The sequence below is a fragment of the Eschrichtius robustus genome, chromosome 5 (assembly GCF_028021215.1).
Source record: "Eschrichtius robustus isolate mEscRob2 chromosome 5, mEscRob2.pri, whole genome shotgun sequence".
Taxonomy (NCBI): Eukaryota; Metazoa; Chordata; class Mammalia; order Artiodactyla; family Eschrichtiidae; genus Eschrichtius; species Eschrichtius robustus.
In genome coordinates, this window is record NC_090828.1 from 79,439,355 (window position 1) to 79,457,826 (window position 18,472).

The 18,472-nt window shown below is 37.1% G+C and overlaps 1 protein-coding gene across 2 annotated transcripts in view; it reads left to right on the forward strand.

Moving 5' to 3' along the window:
- The window catches only part of NEB (nebulin), a 229,140-nt gene that overhangs the window by 129,909 nt on the left and 80,759 nt on the right, over window positions 1-18,472 (forward strand). Inside the window, exons 79-92 of one of the 2 annotated variants that reach the window (XM_068545120.1) lie at window positions 514-621; window positions 1,966-2,277; window positions 6,359-6,562; window positions 7,958-8,062; window positions 8,209-8,316; window positions 8,713-9,024; window positions 9,713-9,916; window positions 10,760-10,864; window positions 11,756-11,863; window positions 13,270-13,581; window positions 14,388-14,591; window positions 15,312-15,416; window positions 16,009-16,116; window positions 16,966-17,277. In XM_068545120.1, coding sequence (XP_068401221.1) covers window positions 514-621; window positions 1,966-2,277; window positions 6,359-6,562; window positions 7,958-8,062; window positions 8,209-8,316; window positions 8,713-9,024; window positions 9,713-9,916; window positions 10,760-10,864; window positions 11,756-11,863; window positions 13,270-13,581; window positions 14,388-14,591; window positions 15,312-15,416; window positions 16,009-16,116; window positions 16,966-17,277 — 2,607 coding nt within the window. The remainder of the gene's footprint in view (window positions 1-513; window positions 622-1,965; window positions 2,278-6,358; window positions 6,563-7,957; window positions 8,063-8,208; window positions 8,317-8,712; window positions 9,025-9,712; window positions 9,917-10,759; window positions 10,865-11,755; window positions 11,864-13,269; window positions 13,582-14,387; window positions 14,592-15,311; window positions 15,417-16,008; window positions 16,117-16,965; window positions 17,278-18,472) is intronic. The other variant, XM_068545119.1, reaches the window with a different exon arrangement.

An 18,472-nucleotide genomic window follows, 5' to 3' on the forward strand; every position in this document is an offset into this window, starting at 1 on the left:
AGTGAGGATTCTGAAACCCTAGTCTACACAGATCAATCAAGTTCTGTGATGATAATCCATGGTAAAATGGGAGAAAATAAGGACAACGCATTGAGTTGTTCACAAATCCAAATATATTCAATTTAAAAATACTGTGTTTATTCCTTCTCCTTCTTTGGCATAAAAATGGCCTTCCTTTTATATTAAGATCGTGACAATAAATAGCTGGGTTTTTGTTTTTGTTTTTGTTTTTTTTTACAGTTTTGCTTGCTTGGCAAAACAAAATTTTAGCAACCTGATGCTGATTTCCCCAAAAAACTTTCGAGATTTACTAATCAATAAAACATCAAAGTTTAAACCATGTGCCTTAAAATCCTTGAGTTTCTTGAAATCCTTGAAATCCTTGAAAGTTTTCTGCAAACTCACACTAATACTTAATTTTGTGTAGTTTAAATGAGGACAGAGAAATCTTAGTAATAAATAGCTAAAGTTTTTACGAAACGAGTAATGATTGATCAATTCTTTTTTCTGCAGAAACTCTATAAACTTGCTTTGGAAGAGTCAAAGAAGGAAGGCTATGACTTGCGCGTGGATGCCATTCCAATCCAAGCAGCCAAGGCATCAAGAAATATTGCTAGTGATGTAAGTTGATGTTTTTTGAAGAGGCATTTCTTACTCAAAGATGTTAACAAATGGCAGCTTTTACAGCTTTGCTTGCCAGAAATTTAGCCTGCAAGTCTCAATTTCCTTTAATGATTCCCCCATGTACAAAGTGGCAAATGAAAACAAAGAAAACAAAAGATACTATATCCCGTATACCTGCTAATCTGTCAAAGATGGAGTTATGTTCTTTAAAAATAAGTATTTTATGAACACTAAAAATGGGCTCATATTTTTGAGCCTCAGAAGTTGAGCAGCTGATGACCCAGACGTTTGTAAAAACCGTTGTTGTTAAAGACGTTGGTAGCACATGTAAATCAGCCAACATAAATGTGAACTCTTTCCTACTACTTCTATCCGTTTACTCTGGCATTTAGAGAAGATGTTAATTATGCATACATTTTAGAGTTTTGTTTAATCCTTTGTTGACCTTTAGTGAAGTTCTCCTACCAAGATGCCCATAACTGGACATAAGAACAAGTTGAGAAGTAAGCAAAGCTTTTACTCAGCACCCACTTTCCTCTCCTCTCTAGTCCTTCCTGTGTCATGAGAAACATCTCCTGAGGGTGTCCAGTACCCTCATTCTGTACCAGGGCTCCTTAAGACCCAAATCCAGACTTTCCTTCTTCTGGAAGTGTCCCAGACCTTAGACATATGCTTCATTCCTTCCATTATAAAAACTTTTTCTGGCTGTTAACCTGGAGAAGCCCACACTGTGACCATCTCATGGTAAAATGGACCATAAAGTATTATTCTTGAATTTTAAAAGTAGATAGAGTGTTAACCCAAGTTATTACTCTCTCATGGTTGAAAGTTCAATGACATTGACAGGCAAATAAGGGAGGTATTTCCTGGTGAAACTTTCTAAATGTAGCCTGTATCCTTGACCATGGAATTCACTATAAATTCTGATTACAAGGGAAATATTCTAAAATAGTCATCATATCGAAACATTTTTAGAAAAAGCAGTCACATGTTTAAATTAAGTAGATGCTCTTTTAAATTGTACAAGATGTTTTATCTTTACTTGTTAAGCAAATGTAAACTAGGCAGTATAGTTTAGTGGAAGGGGAAAATATTGGGAATCAGAAGCTCTCCATTCTAGTCTCAGCCCTGCTACCTGCTTATGATGTGACCTTGAACAAATCACTTAACTCCTGGAGGCTTCAGGTTTCTATTCTATAAAATGGAGTTGATAATATTAAACTTTCTCCCTCACACTAGTGGTGGGGAAAATCAAAAGAAATAATGTGTCTATGAAACTATGAAATGTGATATAAATAAGATGTCCTTATCATTAGACTTATATCTCTATTCTTTTTTCAGTACAAGTACAAGGAAGACTACCGTAAACAGCTTGGCCACCACATTGGGGCCCGAAATGTTAAGGATGACACCAAGATGATGTGGTCCATCCACATGGCCAAGATCCAGAGTGACCGGCAGTACAAGAAGGACTTTGAGAATTGGAAGACCAAGTTCAGTAGCCCAGTGGACATGCTGGGAGTGGTGCTGGCCAAGAAGTGCCAGATCCTTGTAAGCAACATAGACTACAAGAAACCCCTTCATGAATGGACCTGTCTGCCTGATCAGAATGACATCATTCAAGCTCGGAAGGCCTATGACCTTCAGAGTGATGTAAGTGGGTTTAATATTCTTTAGCAAGGTTTCAAGAAGGGGTTCTAAGTTTTGTGCTGTGGAATCTTTTGCCAGTCTGGTGAAACCTATGGACAACTTCTCAGGACAGTGTCATGAGATGCATAAAATTACACACACACACACACACACACACACACACTGGTTTCAAAAGAAACCGATTACATTGAAATATGGTTATCAAAATATTATACTAAGCAAGGGGAGGGACAAATTAGGAGTTTGGAACTAGCAGATACACACTACTATACATAAAATAGATAAATAGCAAGGACCTACTGTATAGCACAGGGAACTATATTCATATCTTGTAATAACCTATAATGGAAAAGAATCTGAAAAAGAATATATATATATATAACTGAATTATATATAACTGAATCACTGCTGTATACCTGAAACTAACACAATATTGTAAATCAACTATACTTCAATAAAAAAATAATAAAAAAATAAATTAAAAATAAATAAATAAATAAAATTAGATTATCAGGAGAAAAAAATTAAACTAAATACGTGATGTAGTAATATAGATGCTTTTTTATTGAAGTGTAGTTGATGTACAATATTATGTCACAGGTGCACAATATAGTGATTCACAATTTTTAAAGGTTATATGCCATTTATAGTTATTATAAAATGTTGGCTTTATTCCCTGCATCGTACAATATACCCTTGTAGCTAATTTTATACATAATCGTTTGTACTTCTTAATCCCCTCCCCTATCTTTCCCCTCCCCCCTTCCCTCTCCCCACTGGTAACCACTAGTTTGTTCTCTATATCTGGGAGTCTGCTTCTTTTTTGTTATATTCACTAGTTTATTGTTTTTTTAGATTCCACATATAAGTAATATCATATAGTATTTGTCTTTCCCTGTCTGTCTTATTTCAGTTAGCATAATACCTCAAAGCCCATCCATATTGTTGCAAATGGCAAAATTTCATTCTTTTTTTATGGCTGAGTAGTATTCTGTTATGTATATATATAAACGTCTTCTTTATCCATTCATCTCTTGATGGACACTTAGGTTGCTTCTATATATCTTGGCAATTATAATAATACTGCTATGAATGTTGGGGTACATGTATCTTTTCAAATTTGTGTTTTTGTTTTTTTCGGATGTATACCCAGAAGTGGAATTACTGAGTCATATGGTAGTCATATTTTTAGTTTTGTTTGTTTCTTTGTTTAATTTAATTTTATTTATTTTTTTATACAACAGGTTCTTATTAGTCATCCATTTTATACACATCAGTGTCTACATGTCAATCCCAATTGCCCAATTCATCACACCACCACCCCCACCCCCCGCCGCTTTCCCCCCTTGGTGTCCATACGTTTGTTCTCTACATCTGTGTCTCAATTTCTGCCCTGCAAACCAGTTCATCTGTACCATTTTTCTAGGTTCCACATATATGCGTTAATATACGATATTTGTTTTTCTCTTTCTGACTTACTTCACTCTGTATGACAGTCTCTAGATCCATCCACATCTCTACAAATGACCCAATTTCGTTCCTTTTTATGGCTGAGTAATATTGCATTGTATATATGTACCACATCTTCTTTATCCATTCGTCTGTCGATGGGCATTTAGGTTGCTTCCATGACCTGGCTATTGTAAACAGTGCTGCAATGAACATTGGGGTGCATGTGTCTTTTTGAATTATGCTTTTCTCTGGGTATATGCCCAGTAGTGAGATTGCTGGGTCATATGGTAGTTCTATTTTTAGTTTTTTAAGGAACCTCCATACCATTCTCCATAGTGGCTGTATCAATTTACATTCCCACCAACAGTGCAAGAGGGTTCCCTTTTCTCCACATCCTCTCCAGCATTTGTTGTTTGTAGATTTTCTGATGATGCCCATTCTAACTGATGTGAAGTGGTACCTCATTGTAGTTTTGATTTGCATTTCTCTAATAATTAGTGATGTTGAGCAGCTTTTCATGTGCTTCTTGGCCATCTGTATGTCTTCTTTGGAGAAATGTCTATGTAGGTCTGCCCATTTTTGTATGGAGACACAAAAGACCCCGAATAGCCAAAGCAGTCTTGCGGGAAAAAAACGGAGCTGGAGGAATCAGACTCCCTGACTTCAGACTATACTACAAAGCTACAGTAATCAAGACAATATGGTACTGGCACAAAAACAGAAACATAGATCAATGGAACAAGATAGAAAGCCCAGAGATAAACCCACGCACCTATGGTCAACTAATCTATGACAAAGGAGGCAAAGATATACAATGGAGAAAAGACAGTCTCTTCAATAAGTGGTGCTGGGAAAACTGGACAGCTACATGTAAAAGAATGAAATTAGAACACTCCCTAACACCATACACAAAAATAAACTCAAAATGGATTCGAGACCTAAATGTAAGACCAGACACTATAAAACTCTTAGTGGGAAACATAGGAAGAACACTCTTTGACATAAATCACAGCAAGATCTTTTTTGATCCACCTCCTAGAGTAATGGAAATAAAAACAAAAATAAACAAATGGGACCTAATGAAACTTCAAAGGTTTTGCACAGCAAAGGAAACCATAAACAAGACGAGAAGACAACCCTCAGAATGGGAGAAAATATTTGCAAATGAATCAACAGACAAAGGATTAATCTCCAAAATATATAAACAGCTCATGCAGCTCGATATTAAAACAAAACCAACCCAATCTATTTTTAGTTTTTTGAGAAACCTTCATACTGTTTTCCACAGTGGCTGCACCAATTTACATTCCCACTGACAGTGTAGTAATATATATGCTTTTTATTAACACATTAAATAAAAAGATCTAGCAGTGGGTGTAAAACTAGCTTAATTTCAAAGAACTGATGAACATAAATATGCAAGATGTCTACAACAACTATAATAGAATATGAAAATATTTATGACTTCTACTGCTGAAAAAATTCCATGTAGTGTTAATACTACCATCATCTGTTGCCTATAGTTATAGCTAAAAGAAATGCTGTTTCAGTTAGAGGTGAAAATAAAGATGTTTTTTCTATCTAAGTTCATTGATGCCAGGTTAAGAAATCCTGATTTAATGCAACCTGATTTTCCAAATGAATTTATTGCATTATCATTTATCTGACTACTTAACTTATAGGAAATATCTGTTATAGCTTGTGGAAGGAAATATAAGAATGAGTTTTATATATCAAGACAATTTTTCTAAGAAGCTGAAAACAGTATCTCCCTAGAAATATGTTAAGTATTTTTGTTGTCAGCCAGTAGATTGTCCTTGGGACTCAAATGCTACCTTACTGGTATAGTAGCTCCTTGTTTTTTTGATCAGCTCTGACAAGTAGTCACTTTTGGAAGAATGATAAAAGTGGTGGCATTGTAAAAAAGAGTTTCCCAAAAAGCCATAAAACCAAAAAGAATTGTTACTCTTACTTATGAGAAAAACCCTCCTTCAGCCAATTTATTTAAGTTCAAAGAAGAAACATTAAAGCAGGATAAAATATCTTTTTTTTTTTTTTTTTACTTGAACTACAACACAAGAAGAGGGACTGAGGATAAAATAAGTAAGAGTAAAAATATATATACTCTTTGGCTTAGAAACATTAGTATAGAATCATCTGAAAAAAGATCCCTTTTTGTTGTCCCGAGAAAACACGTGGATTCAGCGTGTGGAAGTGTTCATCCTTTCTTTATGTTATGCAATGGCTGTGAAGGCCCCTGCCCAATGAGATAGGAACAAACTATACTCTAACAGAGAATTATTCCCATACAAAGAGGTATAGGCAGTCAAATCAGAGAATAAACACTTTGTATCAGGAGGCAGGCAGGAATTTCCTTAAAATGGTTTTTCATTGATGAAATCACATATTATTAGAGATTTCATAGGTCTTTAAAACAGCAAACATTGACTACCTTCAGGGACAAAGTGCTGGACTAGCCATTCTACACCAAAGTAAGGCAGTCCTGTGTCTTCCCTGAAATTTACACAAGATGCAGAATTATACACCATCTGTATACACCATGCTAAATCAAGATTAGACATCAGGCTGTGGAGGTAATTTCTACACATATTTGACGTTGTTTCATTTTCAGGCTATTTACAAGGCTGATCGTGAGTGGCTGAGAGGCATTGGGTGGGTGCCCATTGGCTCTGTGGAGGTCGAGAATGTGAAGAGAGCGGGAGAAATCCTGAGTGACAGGAAGTACCGCCAGCCCGCAGACCAGCTCAAGTTCACATCCATTACAGACACCCCAGAGATTGTCCTGGCAAAGAATAATGCCCTGACCATGAGCAAGGTGAGTCTCCAGCTTTTGCCAGTTGCCTGTGTCATACCTTCCACAGACTGGGCTTATAAAGTGAGAAATGTCCTGGAGGATTTCCAGAGAAAGGAGAGGTGATGGGCTTAATTCTCATGTAGGCCTTCAACAGAGCATGTGCTTGAATCCTAGTTGGACCTGCAAGCTTCTCTCAACCCTGTGTCCCCTCATTCTCTGTGTGGGTGAGGAAGTACAGCCTAGGACAGTTTCTCTGGAGTAAGGCATACACTCCTCTGAGCAGTGACCTAGAGACATCCACAAATGCACTACTTTTCTCTGCACATTCTCTTTGGCAGAGCAGACTCAAGGCATCAGCATCTCTTTATCCATCCTGTAAAAAAATATGCAGTCATTTTGCATTTTGTTCAGAAGTCTTGGAAACACAGTGTGCATAGCAGTGCCAGTACACAACTCAAATTACTTGCTTGCAAAACCATAGGTTGTAGAAATCCCACTTTGGAAAGTGAGATGTGACTGCTGCTTTCATTTTTATTGTACAAGATCGATGATCACTTTTTTCCTCCCGAGTGCTGGCAATCTTTGATACTCGGCTAATTTCTTTATCCAATAGGTAGGCCCTTAATATGCACAGCTGGGATTGAATTGAACTTTTCTGAATTCTCCCACACCTGCCTGAATGTCTTCCAGATATCTGGGTAGTGAGAATGAGGGCTCAGTGCAGAATATGAAATTGGCTCTCAGATAGCAAACTCCAACGTTTGGGGTATTAAAACTCCAGAAACTCTATTCTATACCACACTCATCAACAGCAGTCACAGTGATAATAACAATAGGAAACATAAAATTTGTTGAGTGCCTACTATGACTCAAGCACTTTACATATGTTACAGTTAATCTCGAAAAAATACTCAATAAAGTAATACACCAATTTCACCTCAACTTAAAAAAAAAAAAAAGAGATAAGTATAAAGTTTAAAAAAATACTTAATGAAAAAGATATGATTATCTCCCTCCAAAAAATGAAGCATGTGAGGCTTTATGTACCTTTCTCAAGATCACACAGCTTGGACATAGGGGAGTTGGGTTTGACCTTGGGATTGATTCTGAAGTCTAGGGATTTCTACTATAACATAGTTCTATAGCCAAGCTCCATCCTTGAAGGTTCTGTGAGTAAGCTTGAGAGTCACTGGATGAAAAGAATCAATAATTGAGATCATGATGTTGCTTTACATTGGCTATGAAACGATCATATGTCTGTTTAAATATTGCCATGATTTACTCTCCCCATACCCTTTTGCTTCCCTCACCTCCACATAAGTTTTCAAAGGCTATTTTACAGTTAAATGAGTTAAATTTTATAATAACTGCAATGTATTGGCTTTAACAAAGGGTTTTACCTCACCTCCCCCATAGCATTTATATACAGAAGCCTGGGATACTGACAAAACCTCCATCCACGTGATGCCGGACACCCCAGAAATCATGCTGGCCAAGAGCAATTCTGCCAATATCAGCCAAGTAAGAGATTTCCTGATTGTTAAGTCAGCCTTTAGTCTAGGAGTAATTAAAATACTTTTTCCATCTTACCACCTTCCTTACTGGAAGTGGCCTATTAACTTTCTATAACTCTTTTCTTTTTCTGTTGTGTATTCTCCTCCACCTAGAAACTTTACACCAAGGGATGGGATGAATCAAAGATGAAGGACTATGATCTGAGAGCTGATGCTATTCTCATCAAGAGTGCCAAGGCCTCGAGGGACATTGCCAGTGACGTAAGTGCTCTCTGTCTAACCCCCTCGGTCTCACCTTGCTGAACAACCACAGTGCAGCTGGTGGGCCACACTTTGTAACTGCTTCCTCATATACCCCTCCAGTTACGCTTCTTACCTTCCAAGACCTTTCCCTTTGTTGTCTCGGAGAAGAAAAACACATTTTGAAATTGTAGTTAGAGTTGTTGCAGAAAAAGTTTTCAGCAGTGAAGATATATGATTACACTACTGTTACGTTATGACAGCATAAAACATTAGTTTAAAATTGTACAGAGATGTCAAAATTATTCAAAATATGAAAGTCTTGTCCATTTGCTTGTGGGTTTTCGTGTTGTCTAATTGTCAGCATGCATATGGTTTTAAAACTGGGCTTTTAAACATATATTCCTTATGTTTTAGTACCAATACAAAGAAGCATATGAGAAACAGAAAGGCCACCACATTGGAGCCCGGAACGTTGAAGATGACCCCAAGATTATGTGTGCCATACATGCAGGGAAGATTCAAAGTGAAAGAGAGTATAAGAAGGATTTCCAGAAGTGGAAGACCAAGTTCAGTAGCCCAGTGGACATGTTAGGCATCTTGCTAGCCAAGAAATGTCAAATTCTGGTCAGTGACGTTGATTATCGAAATTACCTGCATCACTGGACGTGCTTACCTGATCAAAACGACATTATCCAAGCAAGGAAGGCCTATGAACTACAGAGTGATGTACGTAACGTGAACTTTGGGAAAGGAGGAGTGGGAGGACATAGATTTGTTAATTGTACAGGCAGTGCCTCTGTGGACAGACTCATGGGTTGCTCACTGCACAACCTCAGGGGGAGCCATTCACATTCTTAAAACAAAATCCATATTTAGGAGTTATGTTATGGGAATCAAAGAACATAGATGAAGAACCCTACTTAGGTCATGTCCTCCCTGGCCTAGATTCCAGACTATTTTCTTCATGTCCTTTGTACTGTCTGGCAATGAAAATATATTTCAAACAAACATAAATTATCTGAACATTTAAAAAATAACTGCCACTATTGTACTATATCCAAAACGCTAAACAGAGTTTCACCCTATTACAGGATGAAAATGAAATGAGATATGACAAAATATCTTTAAATTTTTTTTCAGTTATATAATTTCTTTGAAATATCAAATAATTACCATGAAATTTAGCATTATTACCATTTTATCCTTATTCATGGCTAGCATAAAAAATTATGCTTTTACAAGTTACTCTGTCATGGATATTGAAACCCCTGATTCATGTAAAATCTCAGGTCCTACTTTTTTGGAACCACCATCTTCTGTGCTTATCAACCCCTCAACCCCATGAACTTACTTTCCAATTAAGGGATGCTATGTCTAGCACTTGGAACAATATTTCTGTCTAATGTCTCTGTAGAATGTGTACAAAGCAGACCTGGAGTGGCTGCGTGGCATTGGCTGGATGCCAGAAGGCTCAGTAGAAATGACCAGGGTGAAGGGTGCTCAACACCTGCTGAATGAAAGACTCTACAGGACACGCCCAGAAGCCTTGAAATTCACTTCCATTGTCGACACGCCAGCGGTTGTCCTGGCAAAAGCCAATTCTCTGCAAATGAGTGAGGTAAGAACCATCCTACCGCCAGGCTCTCCTTTAGCAGGACTCTCTTCTCAGAAGATGCCACCGAAACGGAGCATCTGTGGATGAAACAGAGAAAGTAGATTGTTTCTCTTCAAAGACTTAGAGTGCTTGGAGCAACTCTAAGAATCTCTTAGTTTAGTTTAGTGAAGGCACATGCTAAGTAGAACTCTGACAAATGCCAACGCGCCTTTCCCCTACCTCACACACAGACTTGGAAGCACTAAAATGAAAAATGTCACTCCATTACAACTCAGGAAAGCAAATACTTATTACAAAACCTGTGGCATAATGCTACACGTTAAATGGTAGAACACTGTATTAGTCAGGGTTCTCCAGAGAAACAGAGCTAATAAGAGGTATATGAGAGAGAGATTTATTTCATGGAATTGACTCACATGATTGTAGAGGCTGGCAAGTCCAAAGTTTGCAGGGTAGGCCAGCAGCCTCAAGACCCAGGCAGGAGTTGCAGTTCAAGCCCAAGGTAGTCTACTGGCAGAATTACTCTTGCTCAGGGAAGGTCAGTCTTTTTTCTCTTAAGGCCTTCATCTGACTGAACAAGCCCGCCACATCACAGAGGGTTATCTGCTTTACCCAAAGTCCACTGGTATAAATGTTAATCTGATCTAAAAAATACCTTCACAGAAACATGTAGAATAATGTTTGACCAAATACCTGGGTACGCTGGCCTAGCCAAGCTGACACAAGAAACTAACCATTGCAAACATATAACAAAACATTTTCCCATGTTAAATAGTTGCTAAGGCTTAATGTTCAGATATCCATCTCTATTGCTGTATTAAAATAATATTTTCCTTCTCTCCACAGAAACTATATCAAGAAGCCTGGAATAAAGATAAAAGCAACATAAGCATTCCTTCTGACATGCCAGTCATATTGCAGGCCCAAATCAATGCCATGCAAATCAGCAATGTAAGAGGCATAAATATAAAGTGTAAATGTCTTTATGGGACAATATCTGTCAGCTTATGGGGTGTGTTATAATGGACAAATTACCTGCCTTAGAAATGTTTACAGCTTTGGGTGCTAGACACTTCCTCTTTGGCTACCATTCCCAATGCAGTACGAATGGAAATTCTCTTTCAAACATTAGTTTAGATACATATCTGGGTCCCTGCATTGCAAGAGGTGGGATACCTGAATCTCATTGGTGTCCTTCTTTCAACCTTGAAATCATTGTCCTATATTCAATGTCCACAGCTCAGTTTCATTGTATATTAATTGAGAGTAATGAAATCCCTAGTAAAGTGCCTCTTACACAAGTAAGTATAAGAGATAACAGTCTCTATTGTCTTTATAGGTTCTTGGTTGATCCAGAACTTTCTTGTTTGACATTTCAAGGCCATAAGAAAAGTCAAACTTTTAATTATATGCGAAGTGTAGGATAGGTATGATATCTATGTCACATCCCTTTAGCAGAGACCTTTGAAAAGTCAAAGGCCAACATTGGGAAAAAATCTTTATCAAGTCTTATATGGTAACTTGATGAAGGTTCTCTAGGTTCACAGTTGATTCTTAGTTCCCATTACTGTATAGTGGGATATTTTCACATTGTACTATATTGTGGTGAATGCAAATAATTCAAATATTAGTAGATTTAGATGTTTAGCTTTAAAATTGTAGTCACAAGTACCCTGCACTCCACAAAGTAAATAGGCAATAACCAAAAAAAGACTCAGAAGTGACTGTTTTTTCTTATGCTGCCTTCATTTACATTGTGCTTTGTGATTCATGTCATGACTACTTTGAATATGTCTACTGATTTTCCATTCTTGTAAGCAAACCTGTGTTTTCCCTCAATAGAAACTCTACCAGAAAGACTGGGATGAGGCCAAGCAGAAAGGCTATGACTTGAGAGCAGATGCCGTTGAAATCAAGCATGCCAAAGCCTCCAGAGAAATTGCCAGTGAGGTACAGCTCCTTCTATTTCCTTGTGGATTGTCTTCTCTATACAACAAATAGGGAGAATATTTTTCAAGAATTTTGATTTGGTTTGATTTTTTTTAATTCTATGCAAACAATTGCATTTTGCCTTGTGCTAAAGACTTTATTTTAAAATATTAAAATGGGATGAAAAACACTGAGGTAAGCATAGGTGAAGTATATGTGTAAATAACTTCTAAGCTGTTTCTAAGTAGAAGTAAAATATCATGAAGATCTATACCAAATTCTTGGGAAAAATTCAGGAACCAATACAATGTGATTTTATCCCCCAAATCTTTAGGACATTCTCCATAAATGTAAATCACAGATGAAAGTTTTATGCAAGACTTAAGACCGAGATCACATTTTATATACAAGATTTTATGCTGGAGGCATATGTATACTCCTCTGAGTAACCCTTTGAAGTTCATTTAACAGTAGTTTTAAAACTTACCAGCAGTCAAAATAATTATTCTACCAAGGCCCCCCGGCTCCAAATCTTTAAGCTACCTTTGTTCCTTTTCTTCAAATTCTTCTCTAGCTTTTATCTTAGTATCCAGCTGTCTCTTCCTTCTTATTTCTCATTTTTATCTCTAAAAAGGCATAGTCAATCCATAGTATCTGCCTTATTCCCAGCTGTCTCTCTCTCCCTTTTGTCCAAACTTTCCTATGTTATCCAAATATAGGAAAGAAACAGAAATGATCTTACTCTTGTCCTAAGACACTGAGAACAAGTGTGGAATAGATGGAAACTCTTATCCACAGGCCTTTTGTTGTCATCTTCTGATTCAAACCAACAACCTTGTCTTCTATTCCTGAAACATGCTCCTTTCTTGTCTGTCTCCAAAACCACACATATGACTTTTTCCTACCTGAAGTACCTTCAGTACCCTTGGGGACCATCTAACCTAATTTCCACTTGCCAGGCAAACTTAGGGACAATGATTATCCCCACTGTGCCTTACTTTTCCCGTTTGAAATATGTGATAATACTAATATCCACATCATAGAGATGTTCTGAGGATTAAATGAGGTTATAATTGCCACGATTCAACTATTTTTAACCAAAAAATTCAGCAGTTGCATATGAATCAACCTAATACATTTGAAACACTCATAATAGTGTCTGACATATAGTGATTGCTAGTAAATGTTAGCTATTATTTTTTTATTACTCTTGTTCACCATACTATTTCCCTCCTGATTTGTTTGTGTCCTCTGTGAAACTATCTAAAATAGCCCTGATTTCTTTAAAGTGAACTAAAATATGTAATAACTACCAATTTGAGCCAATGTACATTAAGGCTAAAAAAATATTCCAAAACCATTTAATGAAAAGTCCTCTTCATACATTATGTCCATATGTCTTTTTATCTTATTTTTTACAACTTTAGTACAAATACAAAGAAGGTTACCGTAAGCAACTGGGCCACTACGTGGGTTTCCGCAGCCTACAAGATGACCCCAAATTGGTATGGTCTATACATGCTGCCAAAATCCAGAGTGATAGAGAATACAAGAAAGCTTATGAGAAGTCTAAAGAAATCCACACTACACCATTGGACATGATGTCCATTGTTCAGGCCAAGAAATGCCAGGTTCTGGTTAGCGACATTGATTATCGCAATTATCTGCACCAGTGGATGTGTCTGCCAGACCAGAATGATATGATCCAGGCGAAGAAAGCCTACGAACTGCAGAGCGATGTGCGTATCCTGTCTCCAGACTCTTGGGGAGATGTGTGTCTATGTGTATAATCACAGAGTATTCCTTAAGGATGTAATTTAAACAGTAATCTTAATAGAATCTAACATATTCCGTATTTTTCTGTAGAGTTTTTCTGAATATTTTCTATCTTATGGAGGATTCCTTCTTATAAGGCCTTATTCATCAGATGAAAATCACTCTCTTATTCTATGTAACTAAGTAGAAAATTTCAATCCCAGTTGTCCTGATCCATTACATTTGCATGATCAGGTATCTAAATGTCAGAAACAGATGTAAGCATAAAAAAATGTTGGATTTCAAGTTTATCTGACACATATAGGAAAAATCTGTATATATATATAAATATATTTAAATAATATGTTTAGAGAGAGAGAAAGAGGAGAGGTGTACATAGATATAAGTATGTATTTTGCTTTTCATTATACATGCTTCTAAGAAACTTTTTCTCCCAAATTCCTACAGAAGTTATCCCCAGTGTCACATAAAAGGCAGATTTCAAGTAGTGAGCACAGAAGCTCAACCTTGCATAAAAACAAAATTATGTGCCATTGCTGTCTGTCATTCCACAAGTGCTAGTTGTTAGCCCTGCTTCAGTTCCTGTAGGATACTCTGAACTTCTGCCAGAGATGTTAACACTCAAATATTAACATCTAATGTTGATTCTTGAGTTTCATGGGACTGGCCACCCAGCTGGTTTAAGTAGAGGTAGTGTGTGGTTTGCTGGCATCGTGCTCTAGTAGGCAAATTGACTCCTTTGTACTCTGTGGTCCTCTCCTTCTTGTAGAACGTGTACAAATCCGACCTGGAGTGGCTGAAGGGTATTGGATGGTTGCCAGAGGGTTCCGTGGAAGTGATGAGAGTAAAGAATGCCCAGAATCTCCTGAATGAAAGGTTGTATCGCACAAGGCCTGAGGCCCTCAAATTCACCAGCATTGTTGATACCCCTGAAGTTATTCTGGCAAAGATCAATGCTGTACAGATCAGTGAGGTAAGTCAATTGATGCTCTGTTCAGAAACATTGAAGAAGTCTCAATAAAAATTATAATTGTGAACTTTAAACTGCTAACACCAGGATTAGAATCTTGAACATTCATGTATCCAGATAGAATTTCATATAGCCCATCAATTAACAGCATCCACATTTCATTTGTTTAGATAATTCTTTGGTCAATATAAGTGTGGTAGGCATCTTCACGTTCCATATTCTCTGAAGTACACCTTGAACACATTTTGTAGACCTTGCCTGTAATACAGGTCCACCAGTTAATACAATGATCACAATGATCACCCTTTTACTGCTATTCAATGGTGAAATAAGTTGAAAGGTCCAGGGGCAGCCCCGATATTAGACATTATGACAGTTATTTAGGCCAAGAAAGCCAGGACTTGATTTGCAATGTGGATTATCATAGTCACCTGCAATGAGAGCTTACCTGCCAGATAATTACATGTGAATAAATAGAAGAGGATCTATTTACTATCATGCTTCTGACTCGTTTACATTTATATTATAGCACACATGAATGTATTCTTCTTGCTGAAGTCACTTTTGGCACCTTCTAAATAAAAACACAGATGAAAAAAAAATGTGATCTCCATTTACATCTGAACACATCCAAAGAAAACCTCTAATTGTACCTATAATTTTATTCATGTGGTAATTGGCTTATTTACTCATCACAGATCCTTTGTTTTTCATTTTTACCAGCCATTGTATCGTGATGCCTGGGACAAAGAGAAGGCAAATGTGAATGTACCAGCTGACACTCCATTGATGCTGCAGTCCAAGATCAACACCAAGCAGATCAGCAATGTAAGGCCCTGCACATCCAGTTGCTTCACACAGTGTTCTCTGCCTCACCAAACCTCTCGTCAAAATGCTCCAGAGAGCATTTAGCAAAAGGCATTTCCCTAATATTCCTTTTACTTCTAGCCTTTAATGATAAGTGTCGTTTGTGTGTGCTCGCACACCTACGTGTGTGTTTATAATATAGAGACGTGTGTCCTTATCTTTGTTGGAAGGAAAAATGCCGTGGTTTATGCCAAACACACGACATCAAAACATATTTATGCATGTATAGTAATACTTAGTTCTCTTTTTAGTGGCCTATCATTGATTTTTCCCTTTAAAAGCCAAACAATATGTATAATTTTTCTCATTTTCACATGATTTACTATCTTTTAAATTCCCTTCTTTAAAAAAAAGTTACCAGAAGAGAACTTTACTACATGTCATTAAAAATGTGCTGGAGCTTAAGTTCAGTATGAAACCAGTCTATTTTATAAGTCTTAAGGGGAGATTAATTTTTCAGTGTAACTGTTAACATATTCTTGAACACATCAGTAATGCGGACTCAGTAGCTCCCTCTTCATATTGACTGTGGCACTGCAATCTCCGTTTGCAGAAACAGTATCAGCAAGCTTGGGAAGATTTCAAGATGACCGGCTATGACCTGAGAGCAGATGCCATCGGGATCCGGCATGCCAAGGCTTCCAGGGATATTGCCAGTGATGTGAGAGCTCCTCCTTGCCCGACCTTAACAAACACTAATTCATAGACACTCAGAGAGTTAATACTGTACTAATCTTTAATTCCCCAGGAATTATATCTAAGTAGAATGAAGGGCATTGTTACTAGTGTCTTGCTTTAAAATCCCCAATTCAAGAACAACTTTGACAACAATTTGATGACCCACTTAACTTCTCTGCTTGATTCTGCTCTTCGTATGTTTAAGCACAGATTTTTCTTTTCTTTTCTTTTCAATATCTTCTCAATATCCGTTAATGCATAAACACTTACAGAGAACCAGTGGGTACAAAGAATTCTACTGTTTGTTGAAGTGCAACATGCATAGGTGGTTCCTGTGATAATTTTATGCAGTACATGGACAAACATTTTTTAAATAGTTACGTTGGTTTTAACGTGTGCTAGAAAAATACTGATTTTTTTCCCATTTAAATAGGACTATAAATTTTAAAATAAAAATATTAAATAAGTTTAAACTTTAAAATATATTTATTTAGACAAAGAATCAAGTTGACAAAGTAAAGTATGAAGTACAGGTGGTGCTTTGTGGCAAAACATGTGAGAATGGCAAACAGTGACTGAAGTCTGGGAAACAGTGGGCAACCCTATATTGGAATCCAGAAGCACAATTCTTGCCTTTGAGGTGTTCACAATGTTTTCATGCTTACAGAAGACAAACCAATGTATCAAAAAGTATAAAACTTATAGTATGAATTCAAAGAAAAACAGTGCCCCAAAAAGGGTAATGTAAGGGAGATGGAGTTATCTGAGTAGGCTGTCTAGAAAAAGTGAGTTTGGAGAAACAATTCTTCTTTCTTCTGTTCACATCCACCAGTATCTATACAAAACTGCTTACGAGAAACAGAAGGGTCATTACGTTGGGTGTCGCAATGCCAAGGAAGATCCTAAACTGGTCTGGGCAGCACATGTGTTGAAGATGCAGAATGACAGGCTGTACAAAAAGGCCTACAATGACCACAAGGCCAAGATCACCATCCCGACAGACATGGTGTCCATCAATGCTGCCAAAGAAGGCCAGGCATTAGCAAGCGATGTGGACTATCGCCACTACCTACACCAGTGGTCTTGCTTTCCTGACCAGAATGATGTGATCCAAGCCAGGAAAGCCTATGACCTGCAGAGTGATGTAAGTTGTTGCTTGTGGTGCCCGAGGGGTGAGCTATTGCCCAGGAAGACAGCCTTCCACAGCTTTGCCCGTTCACTCCTGCCAGTGCTCAGGAAAACGCAATTCTCCCTGCCTAAGCACTTACTTCCCTGTAGTACTTTACCAAGTTAATTAATCACAAGCCTTAATGCCGGGCTTATTCAGAAAGTTTTCATCTTCATTGCTAGTGGTGCTACCAGAATTTTTCTATAGATTTGTTAATGTGTGTACTGTTTGTAGTTTATTAAACATAGGCATCTTCATGGTTCTTCAATTGAATGACAGGGGCTGTCTTCCTTGAAATTAATTTGAAAGGTTAGCAGCATGCTCCAAACTTACTAGTTTCCCTTAACTTGGTATTCTTCACAACATTGTTTTATTAATTTACCTAAAGTATTTTTAGATTTACTTATCTTTTTGCCGATTTAATCTTTTGAAAACGATGAATTTCATCAGGATGTTTGTTTCTTGTACAGAATTAATACCTTCTTTTAACTATCTAAACTTGGTTGCCTTAAGCTTCAAGAGATGCTTTCTCATAATGAATGAGTTTGTTATAGAAAAGTATATCCATCATTTGAAATGAATTGCCAACTGGTGGATTTAGTCCCATTTCTAGATAAATACAGTCTCTTCATTATCCTGAACCACATTAGTATATTAAGGAATGCATATCAATCAAGTTCTTAAAGAATGAGGAAGGGAAGCTTCAAAATCTGTATGTAATCCTCTTCAAGAATCCCTTCTTCCAAATTTTGGGTATCCACAATACTTTACACACTAAAACATATAACATTCTTCATTAAGGTAGAAATTTCCCTACATTTTCACTCCTCTTCAACTCCCTATTTTAGTTTGATATTTGTATCCTATTAAACAGTTATTAAAATACCATTTCTGAAGAACACAGGTTTTTTTTATGAAATTAATAATTGGTGTTTCACATAGAGCAATTCTATCTGGTTAACCACTTAACATATACCTGACAAAACAGGTTTAGATAGCCAAGAAAATGCAAATTCCAATTCAAAGGGAAGTGCTATATTCGAAAAAGAAAACTCAGTTGAGATCAAAATTGTGGAAGTAGGGATTACATTCTTAATTATCCCTTTAAAAGTAATTATTAAACACACCATGTGCCAGGTCTTGTGCTAAGCACTAAAGGTACAATGGGGAA